The 15,991-nt window shown below is 41.2% G+C and overlaps 1 protein-coding gene across 1 annotated transcript in view; it reads right to left on the reverse strand.

Annotated features, from left to right (window-relative positions):
- Nucleotides 1–15,991, reverse strand: part of RICTOR (RPTOR independent companion of MTOR complex 2) — a 164,303-nt gene that overhangs the window by 86,456 nt on the left and 61,856 nt on the right. Inside the window, exons 5-6 of the mRNA XM_026649060.2 lie at nt 13,419–13,550; nt 12,461–12,524 (exon numbers count right to left, since the gene is read on the reverse strand). Coding sequence (XP_026504845.1) covers nt 12,461–12,524; nt 13,419–13,550 — 196 coding nt within the window. The remainder of the gene's footprint in view (nt 1–12,460; nt 12,525–13,418; nt 13,551–15,991) is intronic.

Here is a 15,991-nt window from a genome sequence, read left to right on the forward strand (position 1 = left end):
GTGGGGCATTGTGGAAAAATGACAGCCATGCAGGGCTTACAGCTGGAGCCCCTCCATCCACCCCAGGGTGACAGCCCCAGCTGTGAGCCCCACCCAGGCTCAATTTCATGCTGCTATTGTCTCCTCTCAGAGCAGCTGCACTCTGGGAGCTCTGTGGGGAGCCGGAAGGCCTGGCTCTCAGCACCCGGCAGCTGTGTTCAGAGTGGGGAGCCCAGGCAGCAGCCTGGCTGGGAGTGGGGGGAGCAGGGCTCCCTGCCAGGAGTGGAGAGCCTGGGTAGCAGTGCACTGGGAATGGGCAGCCGGGAGCCCAGGGGGCAGCCGGGCTCTAGTTGGAGCCCCCCACCCACCCAAGGGTGACAGCCTGAGCTGTGAGCCAGGCACATGGTTCACAGCAGGGAACCTACCAGCCTTTCTTGTCAATTTCATGGCTCCAAAATGGATGAAAGAGAGAAATCAGCTGATGAATGTGTCATTTTGGGAGATAAACAAGTGATTTTTAAGGCGAGAGAGTGAGGAGTTTAAAAAGTAGCTTTTGCACAAATGAATGCTGCAAATTTTGGAGGGAACTAAACAGTCAAGGTTTGCAGAAGTGTTAACAATGGAAACAGAAGTGTTAATGAGGATGTTCAAGTGTTAAAAGGTTGATTTAATAATGAAACTAACTTATGGCAATGCAATATAATTCCAGTACAGTCACGCCCAACGGAAACCTGGTAGTCAAATCACGCAAAGGGCTGGTCAGGTAGTGAGAGAACCCCCACTACACTTTTGCGGCAGTAGCCTTTACAGATGCTCTGAAGGAAAATGGGCTCTTTTCCCAAAGGAATGGTCTGTAAATAATCAATTGTAAATGACTGCTGCATGCAGAGAGACAATATCATTTGACTATGGATGATTTAGTCAAAAAATCACTGAAAAGGAAATAGGGATTTCTATACGGCTTGACTACTTCCAAATATACGAATGGGGACATAACCTATGTACAGTCGTGCAGAAAGATTATTAAGAGCAACATAAGGGGTGCTGATCAGCTCAAACAATAGATTGGGGACAACACCTAGTAAATTATTGCAATTTATGAGCAGATGATGCATTTAAGACCAAATGGGAAGTTTCACACAAGACCAAATGGGAAGAGACTGTCTAGGAAGGAGCACGGCAGAAAGGGATCTAGGGGTTATAGTGGACCACAAGCTAAATATGAGTCAACAGTGTGATGCTGTTGCAAAAAAAGCAACCATGATTCTGGGATGTATTAACAGGTGTGTTGTGAGCAAGACAGGAGAAGTCATTCTTTCGCTCTACTCTCCTCTGGTTAGGCCTCAGCTGGAGTAGTGTGTCCAGTTCTGGGCACCGCATTTCAAAAAAGATGTGGAGAAATTGGAAAGGGTCCAGAGAAGAGCAACAAGAATGATTAAAGGTCTTGAGAACATGACCTATGAAGGAAGGCTGAAAGAATTGGGTTTGTTTAGTTTGGAAAAGAGAAGACTGAGAGGGGACATGATAGCAGTTTAAAAGGGTGTCATAAGGAGGAGGGAGAAAACTTGTTCACTTTAGCCTCTAAGGATAGAACAAGAAGCAATGGGTTTAAACTGCAGCAAGGGAGGTCTAGGTTGGACATTAGGAAAAAGTTCCTAACTGTCAGGGTGGTTAAACACTGGAATAGATTGCCTAGGGAGGTTGTGGAATCTCCATCTCTGGAGATATTTAAGAGTAGGTTAGATAAATGTCTATCAGGGATGGTCTAGACAGTATTTGGTCCTGCCATACGGGCAGGGGACTGGACTCGATGACCTCTCGAGGTCCCTTCCAGTCCTAGAATCTATGAATCTATGAATTAAAACAGAAATACTGCCTGTCAGAAAAAGAAAAATTTAAGTGTCAATAAGCTTACTAAAAAGTCGCAGATAGCTGCAACACTGAGGAAAATAGGAGTGAAAATGGCAGTAAAACAAAACATTGCTAGGATTCAGCAATTAGCAGAGCCCAGGCCCAAAAAGTTACCTTGCCTGTAAAAACTTACCCAAAGCGTAAATATAAAAATAAAATTGCAGTTTAGAAATGTGAGCAACTTAAATGCATCATCTGCTCATAAATTGCAATTTGCAAAGGTAAAACCATTTTAGGAAAGAAGGTTCAGTGGCTCAGTTGGCAAGAGTAAGCTGAGCAAGTTTAAAGTATTTATTTGGTCTTTCATAATAAACTGCTTACAGTACAGCAATGGACCTCAGAATTTAAAAAAAATAAATTGGCTTTTAAAAAAAATTCCACTAATCATCTATCCAAAGTTGCAAAGTGGAGATGTTTTGCCAAACACAGGTATCTAGTGTCATGCAGTTTTGTTATTTAGCATTTATAAAACCATTGAGGTACCCAAAGGGTTAAAGTTCAATATCTTTTTAAATAAGGACCAGAGGACATGGTCAGAACTGTGGCATAGCCAGCCAGAACCAGGATAATGGGGAGAGATCCTTTTTCAGTAATAAAACAGCAGCTAAAAGCACTGCAGGAAAAGAATGAAAAACTAAACACAGTGCACCTCTTAAGAAACAGCAGGGGGAGGTGCACAAGAGAAGCAATGTTAGGATGATTGACCCTTAAGGTGGCTCTGAGTAATCAGTCACTTTAATAAGGGAACATGGAAACTTTTTAAGCACAAAAACAGTTACACTTCATGTGGAAATTGATATGACTAATATAATACAATAGTAAATAGAAATTAAACTATAAAAGTTATGATTAACTGTGAAGCAAATGTTATTAGGGAGTAAAAATCTATACGGTGATGTTTTGTAAGTGGAAAGGAATAACAGTATAAAAATTAAGAAATTGTTTAATAGATTGAAATGCCCCAGATGGAAGACAAATCCCACTAATGGCTTAGGGCTAAACCTATTAAGAAAATGCTGTGCAATATGTAGATGATATTCTGGTGCATACTTCTGATGGGGAAAACCATTTAAAATGTACTAGAAACCTGTTTGCAGGAGGTTTCCTTCCTGGAACTAACCCTGCATCCTGGCCAGCAAGCTCCAGAAAAACAAAAGGTTCAACTGATTTTGGAGCTGCCCTTCCCTAACACAGAAAGAGTGCTGCTATCTCACTGGGCAGGACAGGACAGGCTTTTGTCAGGATTTCTTACCTGACTACACAGCAATCGCTGCACCTCTCTACCAGCTCCTGCAGAAAACTGTAGAATGGGAATGAACACCTCCCACCGCCGCATATAAGTTAAAAGAGGCTTTAACAAAAGCTCCAGTTCTTAGCACTCCAAGTTATACAAAACCTTTTGGATTGTTTGTCACAAACAGGGACACAGCCATTTCAGCTGTGTTAATTCAGGACTATCATGACAGAGAAAAACCTATTGCTTATTCTTCCAGGATACTGAATGGAGCTGGAAAGTAGAATACCCCATGTGAAAAACATTTATCAACTGTTTGGTGAGCTCTGACACATTTTAGATATCTGATGGGATTCGGGGACACAAAACTGTACACTGCTCATACTCCTTTAAAGTATCTTTTGACACTATATCATCTCTGATTTTACCAGACTAGTCCTAGATTGACACGGTGGTCCTTGCTGCTGGAAAAGCACCAAATTGAAGTCTGTTGTCTTAAACAACCAACAGTCTTGAAGGCAAAGATGAAAATTGTGGTATTCCACGCAAGTATCCTAGAAAAAGGGCCCTCTAACGATTTTATCCCATGTGCAGTACATCATTTAAATTCTGAATGGCTTCACCCTGAGGGTCTGACAATATAGGTTGATGGGTCATCCTATCACCAAAATAGGGACCCCAGTCATAAGATGTGTGGTTTGGGCACCTTCAGTTCAGGTTGAACATGTGCAGTACAGGTGTAGTACACACTCAACCGAGTATGCTCAAGTGGCTGCTGTAGCAGAGGCATCATCACTCTGTAATAAAGGACAAGCACCGGCAGGTATAACACGTTCAGACTCTCAGTGCATCTGTGATGCTTTGACAACATATCTCCCTTGGTGGAGTATGAATTTATTTTGCAGTACAGATCAAAAGCCTTTACACTATTAAGCCATTTTGTCCTGTGTATGGGAACTAGCAAATAAATTGGGTAACTCAGTGGTATGGGTGCTTAAGGTAAAAGCTCATTCCAAACATGGGGAAGTGAGCAGGAAAAACCACGGGGTGGATGTAGCTGCTGCAAGTGGAGCTCCAGTATAGATCCCACTCATGATTATCCAGTCTGTGGTGTTACCACTTGAGCACAAGCAGAAAACATTGATTTAACATTACAAGAATCTGATCCAGAAGTATCTGCTCTTAAACAAAAAGTATTACATGGGGAGTTAAACCAGTTAAATGGTAAATTGCTCCTTGTGAGGGAAAATTTGTTGCTCACTGAAGGAGATGATTTACCTTACCTGCTCTGAATTCTACCACAGCTCCTTGAAAGGGAAATATTAAGATCTGTGCATGATGTACCAGTGGGAGCCCATCAAAATGCCGATGCCACTTATCAGTGACAGATTGAAGTGGCCGGATTATATATAAAAAAAAAGATGTTCATAAATCATGTTAATAATTGTCTTATTTGATGCTAAAAGCAATTCACCAGGGAAAACAAAATGTGGATTTATTCAGGCACAACACCTCAGGGTTCCTTGGGAAAGACTGCAGATTAACCATGCGGGGGAGTTATTGCACACAAGAGGCAGCAGACCAATATCTACTTGTAATTGTTGATGTTTTTACTAAATGGATAGAAGTCTTGCCTATTGGAGAAACCACCCGCTCCTGTTACAGGAAAACTATTAGCAGAGCATGTCTTTTCCAAGTGGGGAATGATCCAGAGACAGAGACCAGGGAACAACGTTTACAGGGAAGGTGATGAAAGATGCTTGCATTATGCTGTGAATAGAGCAAAAATTTCAAATAACTTTTCAGCCACACACTTCTGGCTTGGTGGAAAGCACAAACAGAACAGTCAAAACAACGCTAAAGAAGACTGTGTGTGAATCAGGCAAAGACTGGGATGAAATAATTGCCTATGACTCTTCTGACTTTAATGGGAACTCAAAATAAAACCAGTGTGTCTCCTTTTACTGCTATCACAGGCAGAGAAATGAGACTCCCAAAACATTTGTTCACGGTTCCTGTGCCAACCCTAATGAAGGAAGGGTTGGTCACAGAACAATGGGTAAGACAAATGGGGGGAAAATTACAATTTATGTGTCTAGTGCACAGCAGGATCATGCCAAAAATGAGGGCATACTTTAACTGACAAGCCCAAAATGTAGATTGGCAAGTAGGGGACAGAGTGCTGGTACAGTTAACCTTGGAAAAAACCATTTCCAGCACCTAAATGAGGAGGCCCCTACTATAGAATACAAAAAAGCTAGCACTGCAGTTTATCTGGCACAGTACCTTGAATTTTCCATATGTGTATGTTAGACATAAGGGGCATTATACATGTTTTGTGTTTCCTTTACATTTTAATCAAATAAGATCTCATCAATATGTACTCTTTTGAGAATCAGAGACAGTAGAAATAAGGGTGGCACAAATACCATACAATGGAGAAGAAGAAAAAAAAAAAGAAGAATGCCCCAAGGTGGAGGTAGGACCCAGTAATGGATTGGCATTATAGTCCCTTGAAGTGCTGTACAATGATGTTCAATTTATACATATACCTGTGTTGTTCAGCTTGATTTCATTGCATTTGCCAAAAGGATTATGTCCACCAGAGCTTGGCCAATTGTATGGCAAATGATAAAGGACTATTGTTGATAGACATGCAGAGGTAAAGGCACCCGAATCAATTCAAAAGATATGCCGACAGAGCCCTATTTGCCAGTGACTTAGCAGGGTGGTTTAGAGCCAGAGCATCAATCTGAAACCTGGACTTGGTGGACATTAAGACCCTGTGGGAACATGACTGAGCATTCCAACACAAGTTGGCTGCGGACATACTAAGCCCAATGAATGAGCAAAGCAAAGAACTCGTTAATCAAGAACTTCTGAATGTATAGAATATGCACAGTATAGTTACTTTATTTAAGGAAGTACAGCTTACAGTAAATGAAAATCAACCAAACCAGTGAGGATCATCAAAGCAGGGCAATAGCCAGGGCCATAACATATCCTGTGTATGGAGGGTATGCACTAGAGAAAAATCAAAGCCACTCACCAATACATTGCACTCTTTATCAAAACTTGGTATGGCAGAGATCATATTGATTGGGATAAGGAGCCCTATATCTCCTTTCCACAATTAACCCCCATGATATTGGACCCTTGAGAGGTTTTTTTGGTTGTTGTTGTTGTTTGGGGGGGGAGGGGGGAAGGGTGTTGTTTTTTGTTGTTTTACACCATTCAGACTATTCATACCAGTAACTGCAAAATACCAGCTCAGTCAAACCATTGTTAAATACTACGAGTAGGAGTACTAGAAGACACTGAAGCCAATAAGGTTTGAGAAGTTTGTTCTCCTCCTCAAATACTGTGGCAAGATAACAACAGGGTCTGGAAAGCCCTGGACTTCTCCTGTTGCTTGCACCTAGGGGACACCCACATGTGTAGTTATAACATTTTATAGAGTTGCCAGCATGTGGGTTCTCTCTAGGGGAGCAATCTCCAAACTTCACAGTATGGTTGAGATGCTGGGGAACTGGTGAAGTATAAGCCACTTATGCTGGGAATGGTAAATATTGCATGGTGGCTGGAAAGAATCACTTTTGGTATGGATCCAAAGATTGTTATTCTGATTGGCAAATGTTTTGTTTCCACACCAAAATTCACCATGGGGATAAATGGAAAGACCTTACATCCCATGCCCATTTTTCATACTGTAACTGAATTACAGGCTGAAGTCAAATTACAGTAGAATGCTTGAAAAGCAGTACCCAAGTTTGGGAATCCTGTTCCACCCTTGAGCTTGGAACTTAAAATTGTAAACAGGCAGGAACAGAGAATTTGGTAGTTAACTAGTCCTTCCTGGTGGAAACACGCATGCAAAGTAGGATTACATTCCTGGTGAAGATGGCCATTCAAAGCTTTGGTAGTTATCAATGTGATTGTGATAACTTATTCTGATTTTGTATTTGTCAAGTTTATTAGTTGTACAAAACGTTGCAAAATAAAAAAATCTTTGAAATGCTTAAATGTAGTAAAACCCACATGGTATGTATGGTTTTAAAGGTGGGTAATGTAGAGATAGTTAATTAAAGTTAGCTTAAGTTTACTTTAAAAAGTAGTATCTGCTTTATGGTTTGTGGGTAGTATGGAAAAGACCCCAATAAGCAAGTAAAAGAAGGTCATGAGAATAAGTAATATTGCTTACAGAGTGGGGAAGATATATGATCAAAAAGTAACTGATAAGTGAAAAGCAAAGGAAAACTGTCTTAAAAGAAACAAGCATAAACCTTCCCACTGTTCTACTGGAAAGCGGGGGTGGAGGTGTGGGGAAGAAGGCCTTAAAGGAAGGAAAGTAGCAAGGATGAACTGCTTCAAACTAGGTTTTTGCCAGAGCTAGCAAGTTAGCTGAAGTGTATAAAAAGAGCTATGAATTTGAAGGTTCTTTGTCAGACTATACCTGATCATACTGGGGGGAAGGCCAGAATGAGACGGTCATCCCTAGGTCTGGCTTATTTGTAAGTAAACTGATCGCATGCTTATCAATACTTTATTACTGTATTAGGTGTAGTGACTGCTTATTTTTAGGCTGATAGACAAGTTTATAGCAATTGTAAATACAATTTGGATTTAATAAAGGAATTTATGATTAAATTAGTGTCATGGTAATATCCTGCATAAATAATAATAATTCCAAGACTGCACCACAAGTAGACTATTCAGGACCCCTCATAACAGAAGGACATACTTTATAAAGAAGTGCAGTGATGCAACAAGAGAGTCTCAGATGACGGTCTAGCCATCACATTTAGGTAAAATGCTCAGATTAAAACAAAACAAAACCAGCTAGCAATAAAATTTAGACAATCTCAGCACAGTTCTGTTCATCTGATGTTAATTCAAAAGAGTATGGCAAGGAAGTAAGTACATATAAAGTACTCTACAGGGAGCTCTACAGGCTGTGTTTTATTTTTCCTCCTGCTCTTGAGCTTTCCCCCAGTTTTGCAATGTACTTTGACATTAAAAGGAAACTATCACTTTAATACATTCAATGAACAGCACAAATGCTAATATATTCTTGTAGATAACAGCATCTTGTTGGTTTGCGCTACTATATTAGTCAAAAAGTTAGCACATTTATTATTACTACATATATTTTCTATGGCGCCTCTCTATGTAATATCTGGGCCCTATTTACACACACACACACACACACACACACACACACACACACACACACACACTTACATGAGTTGGAATTTACGTGGACAGGATGAAGTTATCTTCCACAGAGAACCCTTAGGTGTGGAATTTCCTCTGCTGAGTATCAGGCAAATCATGAATCTGGCCAATTTTTATACAATTGTATGAGACTCATCTTTCTACTAGTCTGAGAATTTGATCTGAAGAACAAGCCCTTGCTGTGAGCTCTGAGGAAAACAGAGACCTGGTTTTGCCTCAAGATAGCTTATCTCCTTGGGACAGTACAAATTTTGTTTCTCTTCTTTGAGGAGCTTATATGTAAATATAGTGTAATGTGTTCTCAGGAGTTTGTTCTATCAAACAGATGAGTTATGTAGTGAACCAGTTCTATAAAGATACACCATCTTTAAATAGAAAACGCTCCCAATATACATCTGGGAACATCCAACAATTCTTCCATCAAAACCCCATACAGACCAGGCTTGGTATTCTTGATATTTCTAAAATTTTAAAAGGCAAACAGAACCCCTTTTCTTAACCTTTATTTGCTTTACATACATTTCAGGCCTTCTTTATGTTTCACATAAAGAAGCAAAAAAGTGAACAAGCCTAGTTTGCTTCCTTTGCAGGTCATTATTCAATGAGAAGTCACTAATGTTACATAGACAGATTTAAACATACAAAACAAGTTTATTTTTGTAAGATGTTTTTAAGAAACTACAGCTTGTCATACGATAATACTCTTACCCACAAAACAGGAAGCTCTTTAACACCGGACTTTAGAGAAAAACCCCAAATTCCTCACCCACCCACATACATACTGAGCCTTTCATTTACTATAATGGTACAAAACAACAAGAATTAATTAGCAATAGTGGGTGGGACTAATCACTTTTACAAAATCTCCCCTCCTGGTCTTGAACTGACAGGATAAATGTTATTACACTCATTTATCATGTTGGGAGAGTGCAAAGACAATCTCTTAAAATTAAGGCTGCTTTGCTTCTCGGGTTTCTTTCTGTTTTTAGAAGATGGAAAGGAAAAGTTCTTCTGTTAAATAAATCTTCTGTTAAATAATCAATTCCTAATATTTTATTACAGTAAATGTCAGCTGAACTCTGCATTTATTTTAATGCAGATATACATACATTTATGCCTCTGAAAGATCAGAGATAGATAAATGAGAGCTTCTTGGAAGCAGCCAAGAGGCGTTGTCAAGAAGAATGCCAAATGTGGAGTCTTAAAAAAAAAAAAAGCATCTCTCCTTTAAAGAGTAAGGGGTCACATTGAAATTACCTCATCTTGACCTCTGTCTGTAAGGTCTGAAATAGAATAGTCTCCTTTTTGAATTATCCAGGAGAGAGAATGATCCAGGATTCCTTTAGATATGGAGAAGTGTTTTACAAAGCTGCTCTGCAATGCTCTCTTCAGAGACCCAAAGCTGAAGACAGTTTCTACATGAGCTTCAAAGTTCCCAGTGGGAAACTGGCTGCCAGATCTGTTTGGCGATGGCAAGTATCTAGCATGAATGCCCTCCAAAGGGTAGAGGCACAAGAGAAAGAATGCTTCTGCCAAGGCCATCCATGAAGCTAAAAGCCAGGATAAAAAGGAAAGTTTATAATGATCCACAATGAAGATGTTTTTCTTTCTGTCTCCTATTCTATTCTGGATTTTATACCAATCTCATCACTGAGATATGAGTACCTTCCAGAAGCACATAAAGCAACACAATTATCATCATGATATGTGGTTCTCCCTTCCTATATTTTATTTAATTCTTAATTTTGAAGTTTTATTTTATATCTTTAGTTCTATGATTTTTTTATTGTTATTGAAGGCAAGGTTGAAGACGTGCACTTTGAACTTGGAGCAGAAAGTGGTGAATTCTTTGGTGGTTCTGAGATCCAGAGGGAACCCACTCCAGTGTCTGACTGGCTCCAGAGAAACCAAGGTCTCCTACACAAACAAGTTTTCCCCATGCAACAAACAACTTCACTGTGGAGAAGCACAGCTTTGGTCCTTGTCTTGGAGCTTTAGAAAAAATCTTTTAGGAATCCTGGACCCAAAACATTGAATACCTTGAAGAGAAGGACCGAGGCGTTGAATTTGACTATAGGATGCTAGTGTACTTCACAGAGGACAGGTCTGATATATTGTATGCTACCAAAGAGATATGTTGCAGTGTTCTTTACTAGCTGGAGTTTCTTAAGGGCTGACTTCTTCATGCCCCGGTATATTGCACTGCTGTAGTCCAGCCAGGAGGTGACCACGGTGTGTATCACTGAGGCCAGGTCATTTTCCTCCCAGGATAGGACACAGTATCCTTATCAGCCAGAGATGTTAGGAAACATTGCTCACCAATATTGCTATACGAGGGCTTAGCATCACAGAGGAATCCAGTGGCACTCAAACTAGGGACTGAATTGACTAATTGTGGTTGTGTATCTTCATCCAAAGGAGACTATATCATGGCTACACATTCCTCAAAGACATTTCCTCTGTATCCATCTTATTGAGGTTCATCTTCAACTAGCTGTCCTTCATTTGTGTCCTGATCTTGACCAAACACTGCACAAACTTGGTGACAGCTTTGTTATATGTTGTGACATAGAAGGTAAAAAGCTGTGCCTTATCTATGTCCTGTTGGCATGTAAGTCCATGATAATTCACCAGTTCTAATAGCTGCATATAGATGTTAAACAGAACTGAAGGAGAATAGTCCTTGTGTGATTATGCAAGTGTAAGTTCTAGTTGTGAAAGGAGTAGTTTTCTATCACTATCCTTTGGGTGCATTGTAGGATGGACTAAAGCAATTTGAGTGTTCCTCTGCACTCCAGTGGCATTCCTTGATCAACTATCAAATGTGGGAGAGAGGTCAAGAATTATGAGAATGGATGCCTGTCCTCCACCCATCAACAAGTGACTATTTATCAGCACTATTAATAGTGTCCATTCCAAGTATTGGTCTGAACCCAGATTGTACTTGTCTAGATTACGGAAGGTCTCCATTTAGCTGGATTGTGACTTTTGTCCATATCAGAGAATCCAGTGAAGGAAAAAGTCACTATTACCCTAAGGAACGTTTGCTTTTTTCTCATTCTTTGAGACAAAGCTGTTTTACCCAAGAACATAAGGCTTGTGTGTAAGAGCTATGAATGCCACAACTGAGATACACGTGATCAACAACAAAGGATTTCTTAAAATGGACTCTAAATTTTAATGTCACAAATATTTTCAAGCAACTACACAAACACAGGAAAAGCAGTCATTCTGAACTCAGTGTTCCTGTGGAAACCACCCTTTGGAACTGCTCCAAACCTCAACTGAGTCTTTAGGTAAACCTTCATTCTGTTTCTATGATGTTGATGCTGACTAGAGGAGTAGGAGCTGAATGCAGAACACTCAGGTCCAGTCAAAGGCACAGTACTTTATGCCAGAATAAAGACCTCATCATCTGTGACTAGTCTACAAGTGTCAAGTACTCTGGAGGGAATTACAGGTGCTAGCTACAGCCCTACATATCTCATGCATTTGAGGGCAGGACTGACCAGCATAGTAGCTAGCTCAGATTGACTAGGTCTTTTTGCAGCCCTGAGAAAGGCACCAAATAAAGCTGTGGAGTAATCCTTAGAGTCAGAGGATTCTAAAGAAAGGGGCCATCATTCTTACAGGGCAGAGACACAAGCTCCTCTATCCATGACTGTCCATCTAGAAAAGTAACATAGGAAGGCCTAAACCAGCAAACCAGACTTGCATTGTTGTTCCCAGGCTGTCTTACCCTCTGCAGAGGGCTGGGCCTCTTTAGGGTGATATCAAGAGAGCCAAAGTTCCTGCCCAATCCCTATTCAAAATAGGTGTATTCTGTGGGACTCCCTCTCCTCACTCAGGGGAAGGTTGCCAATGGCAAAAGATAAAAAAATCAAGCCATGTTTCATCTAGTACCTTTCCTTTTTTCTTTAGGGATAGCAGCCATGACAACGGCTCTTCAGCAGACAAGTCTGTTGCCAGCATAAAGTGCGATAGGGAACTGGAGGCTGTCCAAAGATGGACTGTTGATGGGACAGTTCTAGAGCCAATATGACTGACTGGCTTGGCTACTGATATAGCCAACATGAGAACATTACAGAGTTAAATTTTTACCTTTCTCACTAATCGAAGTGCTTGTGTTCTCTCTACTTCATTACTCTGCTGTATGTCAATGCACCTAAAATAAAACAAAAAAGTTAAAATAAAAAATGTGGTTTGTAGATAGGAAGACAGGTATCTTCCACTCTAACTATTAACACTTTGGTGCTACTATTCAAGAAATTGAGTGAATACTACAACACAACTTACTGTCCAGAAATTCTAGCTTTCAGAGAGCACATGGATCATGACTGGTTACAGAATTTTAGTTTGTGTTTTTTCTTCAATAATAATCTTTATTATAGATGAAGGATCACTAAAACAATTTTCTTATATACATGCATTTACATAACGCTGTGGTGAGATATAAAAGTCTTAAGAGTAGTTTTGAGATGCCTGCAAAACTGCTAGTCATTTCAGAGGAGTACCAATAACATATTTATAACATACCAGATCATCAATCTATCTCATCATATTTCCAGACAAAACAAACTACATTAAAATGGCATTAGGATTGAGAGTAACTATCCCCAAAACAAACATGGAAATTCAGAGTTACAGTTAAACTGTAAAGAAATCCAAACAATCTTGCTTCTGACTTGTAGTCATGTCATACAATTATGGTTAATTCAGAGTTCAGGATCAGATTAAACTGATTTTTAGAAACAAGTTTATTTCCACACACACACACACACACACACACACACACTTTTACTTCCTCATGATATCATTTCACATGATAACATTTTCTTTGGATTTGTATTTCTTTTGATTTGGCTGACATTCCTGTATAATATTTTTTATTTTCTTTAAAAAGGAAGTCTCCCAAAAGAAAAGAAAAAATACCAAGAATCAACATTTACAGAGAATATTAAGATAGTCATTTCCACACACACACACACACACACACACAATCAGTCAAAGATGAGGAAATGAAACAAGTTATTGTAATATAATAATCTAGGAAAATTACCTAGCTATCAAGTAATCCACTTTCAATTTTAGCACCTTTTGTAGAATACTGGAGTCTCGGATGAGATAGCGAAGGGCTCGCAACCCTGCTGCTCGCACCTCTTTTGCTTCATTCAGTAAAGCTAATCGCAAACTACAATGGAAAAAATAAGTGGAAAAACAAATTATATAGCAACTAATAGAGCTCCCCATTTGAGGGACAGACACTGTTTACTGACATGAAAATAAGTTAAAATTTAAAATGTAAAGGGAAATTTTCCTTACCTTATTAAATTTTCTTCCTTTGAGATCTATGCCAGTCCAGTCACTTGGGTAAAGCACCTCCCAGCCAGCAGATGTAGACAGTACACTGAGATTTTTGGTTTTGTCACTCCCCCCACACATACAGGTTTGAAGGCTCCCAGACTTAAGATGAATCTTTGAAAGCAGGTCATATAATAATATTTGCTAAGTGAAATATATCAGAGAACTGATACTTTGGAAAGGTAAATTTTAATAAAAAGTGGTAAGGTTAATCAATAAATCCCTAGAGTTAGAAGCAAAAGAAGTAAAATCCACAAAGATGGCATAGATGCTACTTTAAAAAAAATAGAGTTTTAAAGAAGACATGCATATTGCTAAACAAAAAGTGACCGTGAAAGACGAGGAATAAATCAAAATGACTAAATGGAAAGGTTTGAGAGGTTATTCAAACAGACTGTTACTGCCTTTCAGGAGCCGTCCTATATAGTGCCCCACACTGACAATACAATCGATTCAAGCACTCTTGGTGAGAACGTGAACTGCTGACAAGTGTAGTGTGGATACACACAAGCGATGTAATACTTGTAGCTACTGTATGCTGACATGACTTAGGTCAGATCCAAATGGTATTTCCAAGAGTTCTGAAGGAACTTATGAAGTAGCTGACCTGCTAATAAAAATATGCTCTCTCATTAAAAAAAAAAACGGTTACTCACCTTCTCGTAACTGTTGTTCTTCGAGATGTGTTGTTCATGTCCATTCCAAGCAGGTGTGTGCGCACTGCGTGCACGCCAGCCGGAAGATTTTACTATAGCAGCATCCGTAGGGTCGGCTTCGGCGCCCCCTGGAGTGGCACCTTCATGGCGCTGTATATAGGGGCCAGCTGACCCTCCACCCCCTCAGTTCCTTCTTGCCGATACTCCGACAGAGGGGTAGGAGGATGGGTATTGGAATGGACATGAACAACACATCATCTCGAAGAACAGTTACGAGAAGGTGAGTAACCGTTTTTTCTTCTTCAAGTGATTGTTCATGTCCATTCCAAGCAGTTGACTCACAAGCCCAAATCTAGGCGGTGGGGTCGGAGGTCACTGCAGACTGGAGGACTGCACGGCCAAAGGCAGCATCATCTCTGGCCTGGTGTGTGATGGCGTAGTGCGCCGTAAAGGTGTGGATTGAGGACCAGGTGGCCGCTCTACTAATTTCCTGCGTCGGGACCTGGGCCAGGAACGCAGCGGAAGAGGCCTGCACTCTTGTGGAGTGGGCCGAGATAGGCGGGGCTGGTATATTGGCCCGACTGGAGCACTCCCGGATGCAGGTTCTGATCCAAGCCGAGATTCGCTGTGACGAGACCGGGAGCCCTTTCATCCTGTCAGCCACGGCGACGAAAAGTTGGGTTGACTTCCTGAAGGATCTTGTCCTTTCGATATAGAACGCGAGAACCCTGCGAACGTCCAGGGAATGCAGCCTATGCTCCCTCGCAGAGGAATGTGGTTTCAGATAAAAGACTGGGAGAAAAATGTCTTGACCCATGTGAAATGGGGAAACCACCTTAGGCAGGAACACTGGGTGCGGCCTGAGTTGGACCTTGTCCTTGCGGAAGACGGTGTACGGGGGTTCAGATGTTAGAGCTCTAAGTTCTGACACCCTCTGGGCTGATGTGATAGCCACCAAGAACGCGACCTTATATAAAAGATATAACAGCGAGCACGAAGCCAGCGGCTCGAAGGGGGGCCCTGTGAGGACAGACAGGACCAAATTGAGGTCCCAAGCAGGGACAGGTTGACGGATGTGTGGGAACAGCCTGTCAAGACCCTTAAGGAACCGCGTAACGAGTGGGTTCGCAAACACGGAGGTTCCCCCCTCTCCCGGGTGGAGATTGCAGCAAGGTGTACTCGAACCAACGAGAGAGTCAGTCCCAGGTGTCCCAGATGCAGCAAATAGTCCAATATGAGGGGGACTGGGGTGAGCGAGGGAGCCTGGCCCCGTTGTGTGGCCCAGAGGGAGAAGCGCTTCCACTTGGCCAAGTACATGGTCCTTGTAGAGGGCTTCCTGCTACCCAGAAGGACCTGCCTGACCTGATGAGAGCATTGCAACTCCACCGGGTTTAGCCATGGAGCATCCAGGCTGTAAGGTGGAGCGACTCCAGGTTCGGGTGAAGCAGGCGACCGCGATCCTGTGTGATCAAGTCTGGGAGTAGGGGCAACCTGAGTGGCACCCGCATAGACATGTGCAGGAGAGACGTGTACCAGTGCTGGCACGGCCACGACGGCGCTATCAGGATGAGCCGAGCGTGATCTCTGCGGGCCTTGAGGATTACTCTGTGAATCA

Source organism: Terrapene carolina, unplaced genomic scaffold, assembly GCF_002925995.2.
Source record: "Terrapene carolina triunguis isolate 2854851 unplaced genomic scaffold, T_m_triunguis-2.0 Scaffold69, whole genome shotgun sequence".
NCBI lineage: Eukaryota > Metazoa > Chordata > Testudines > Emydidae > Terrapene > Terrapene triunguis.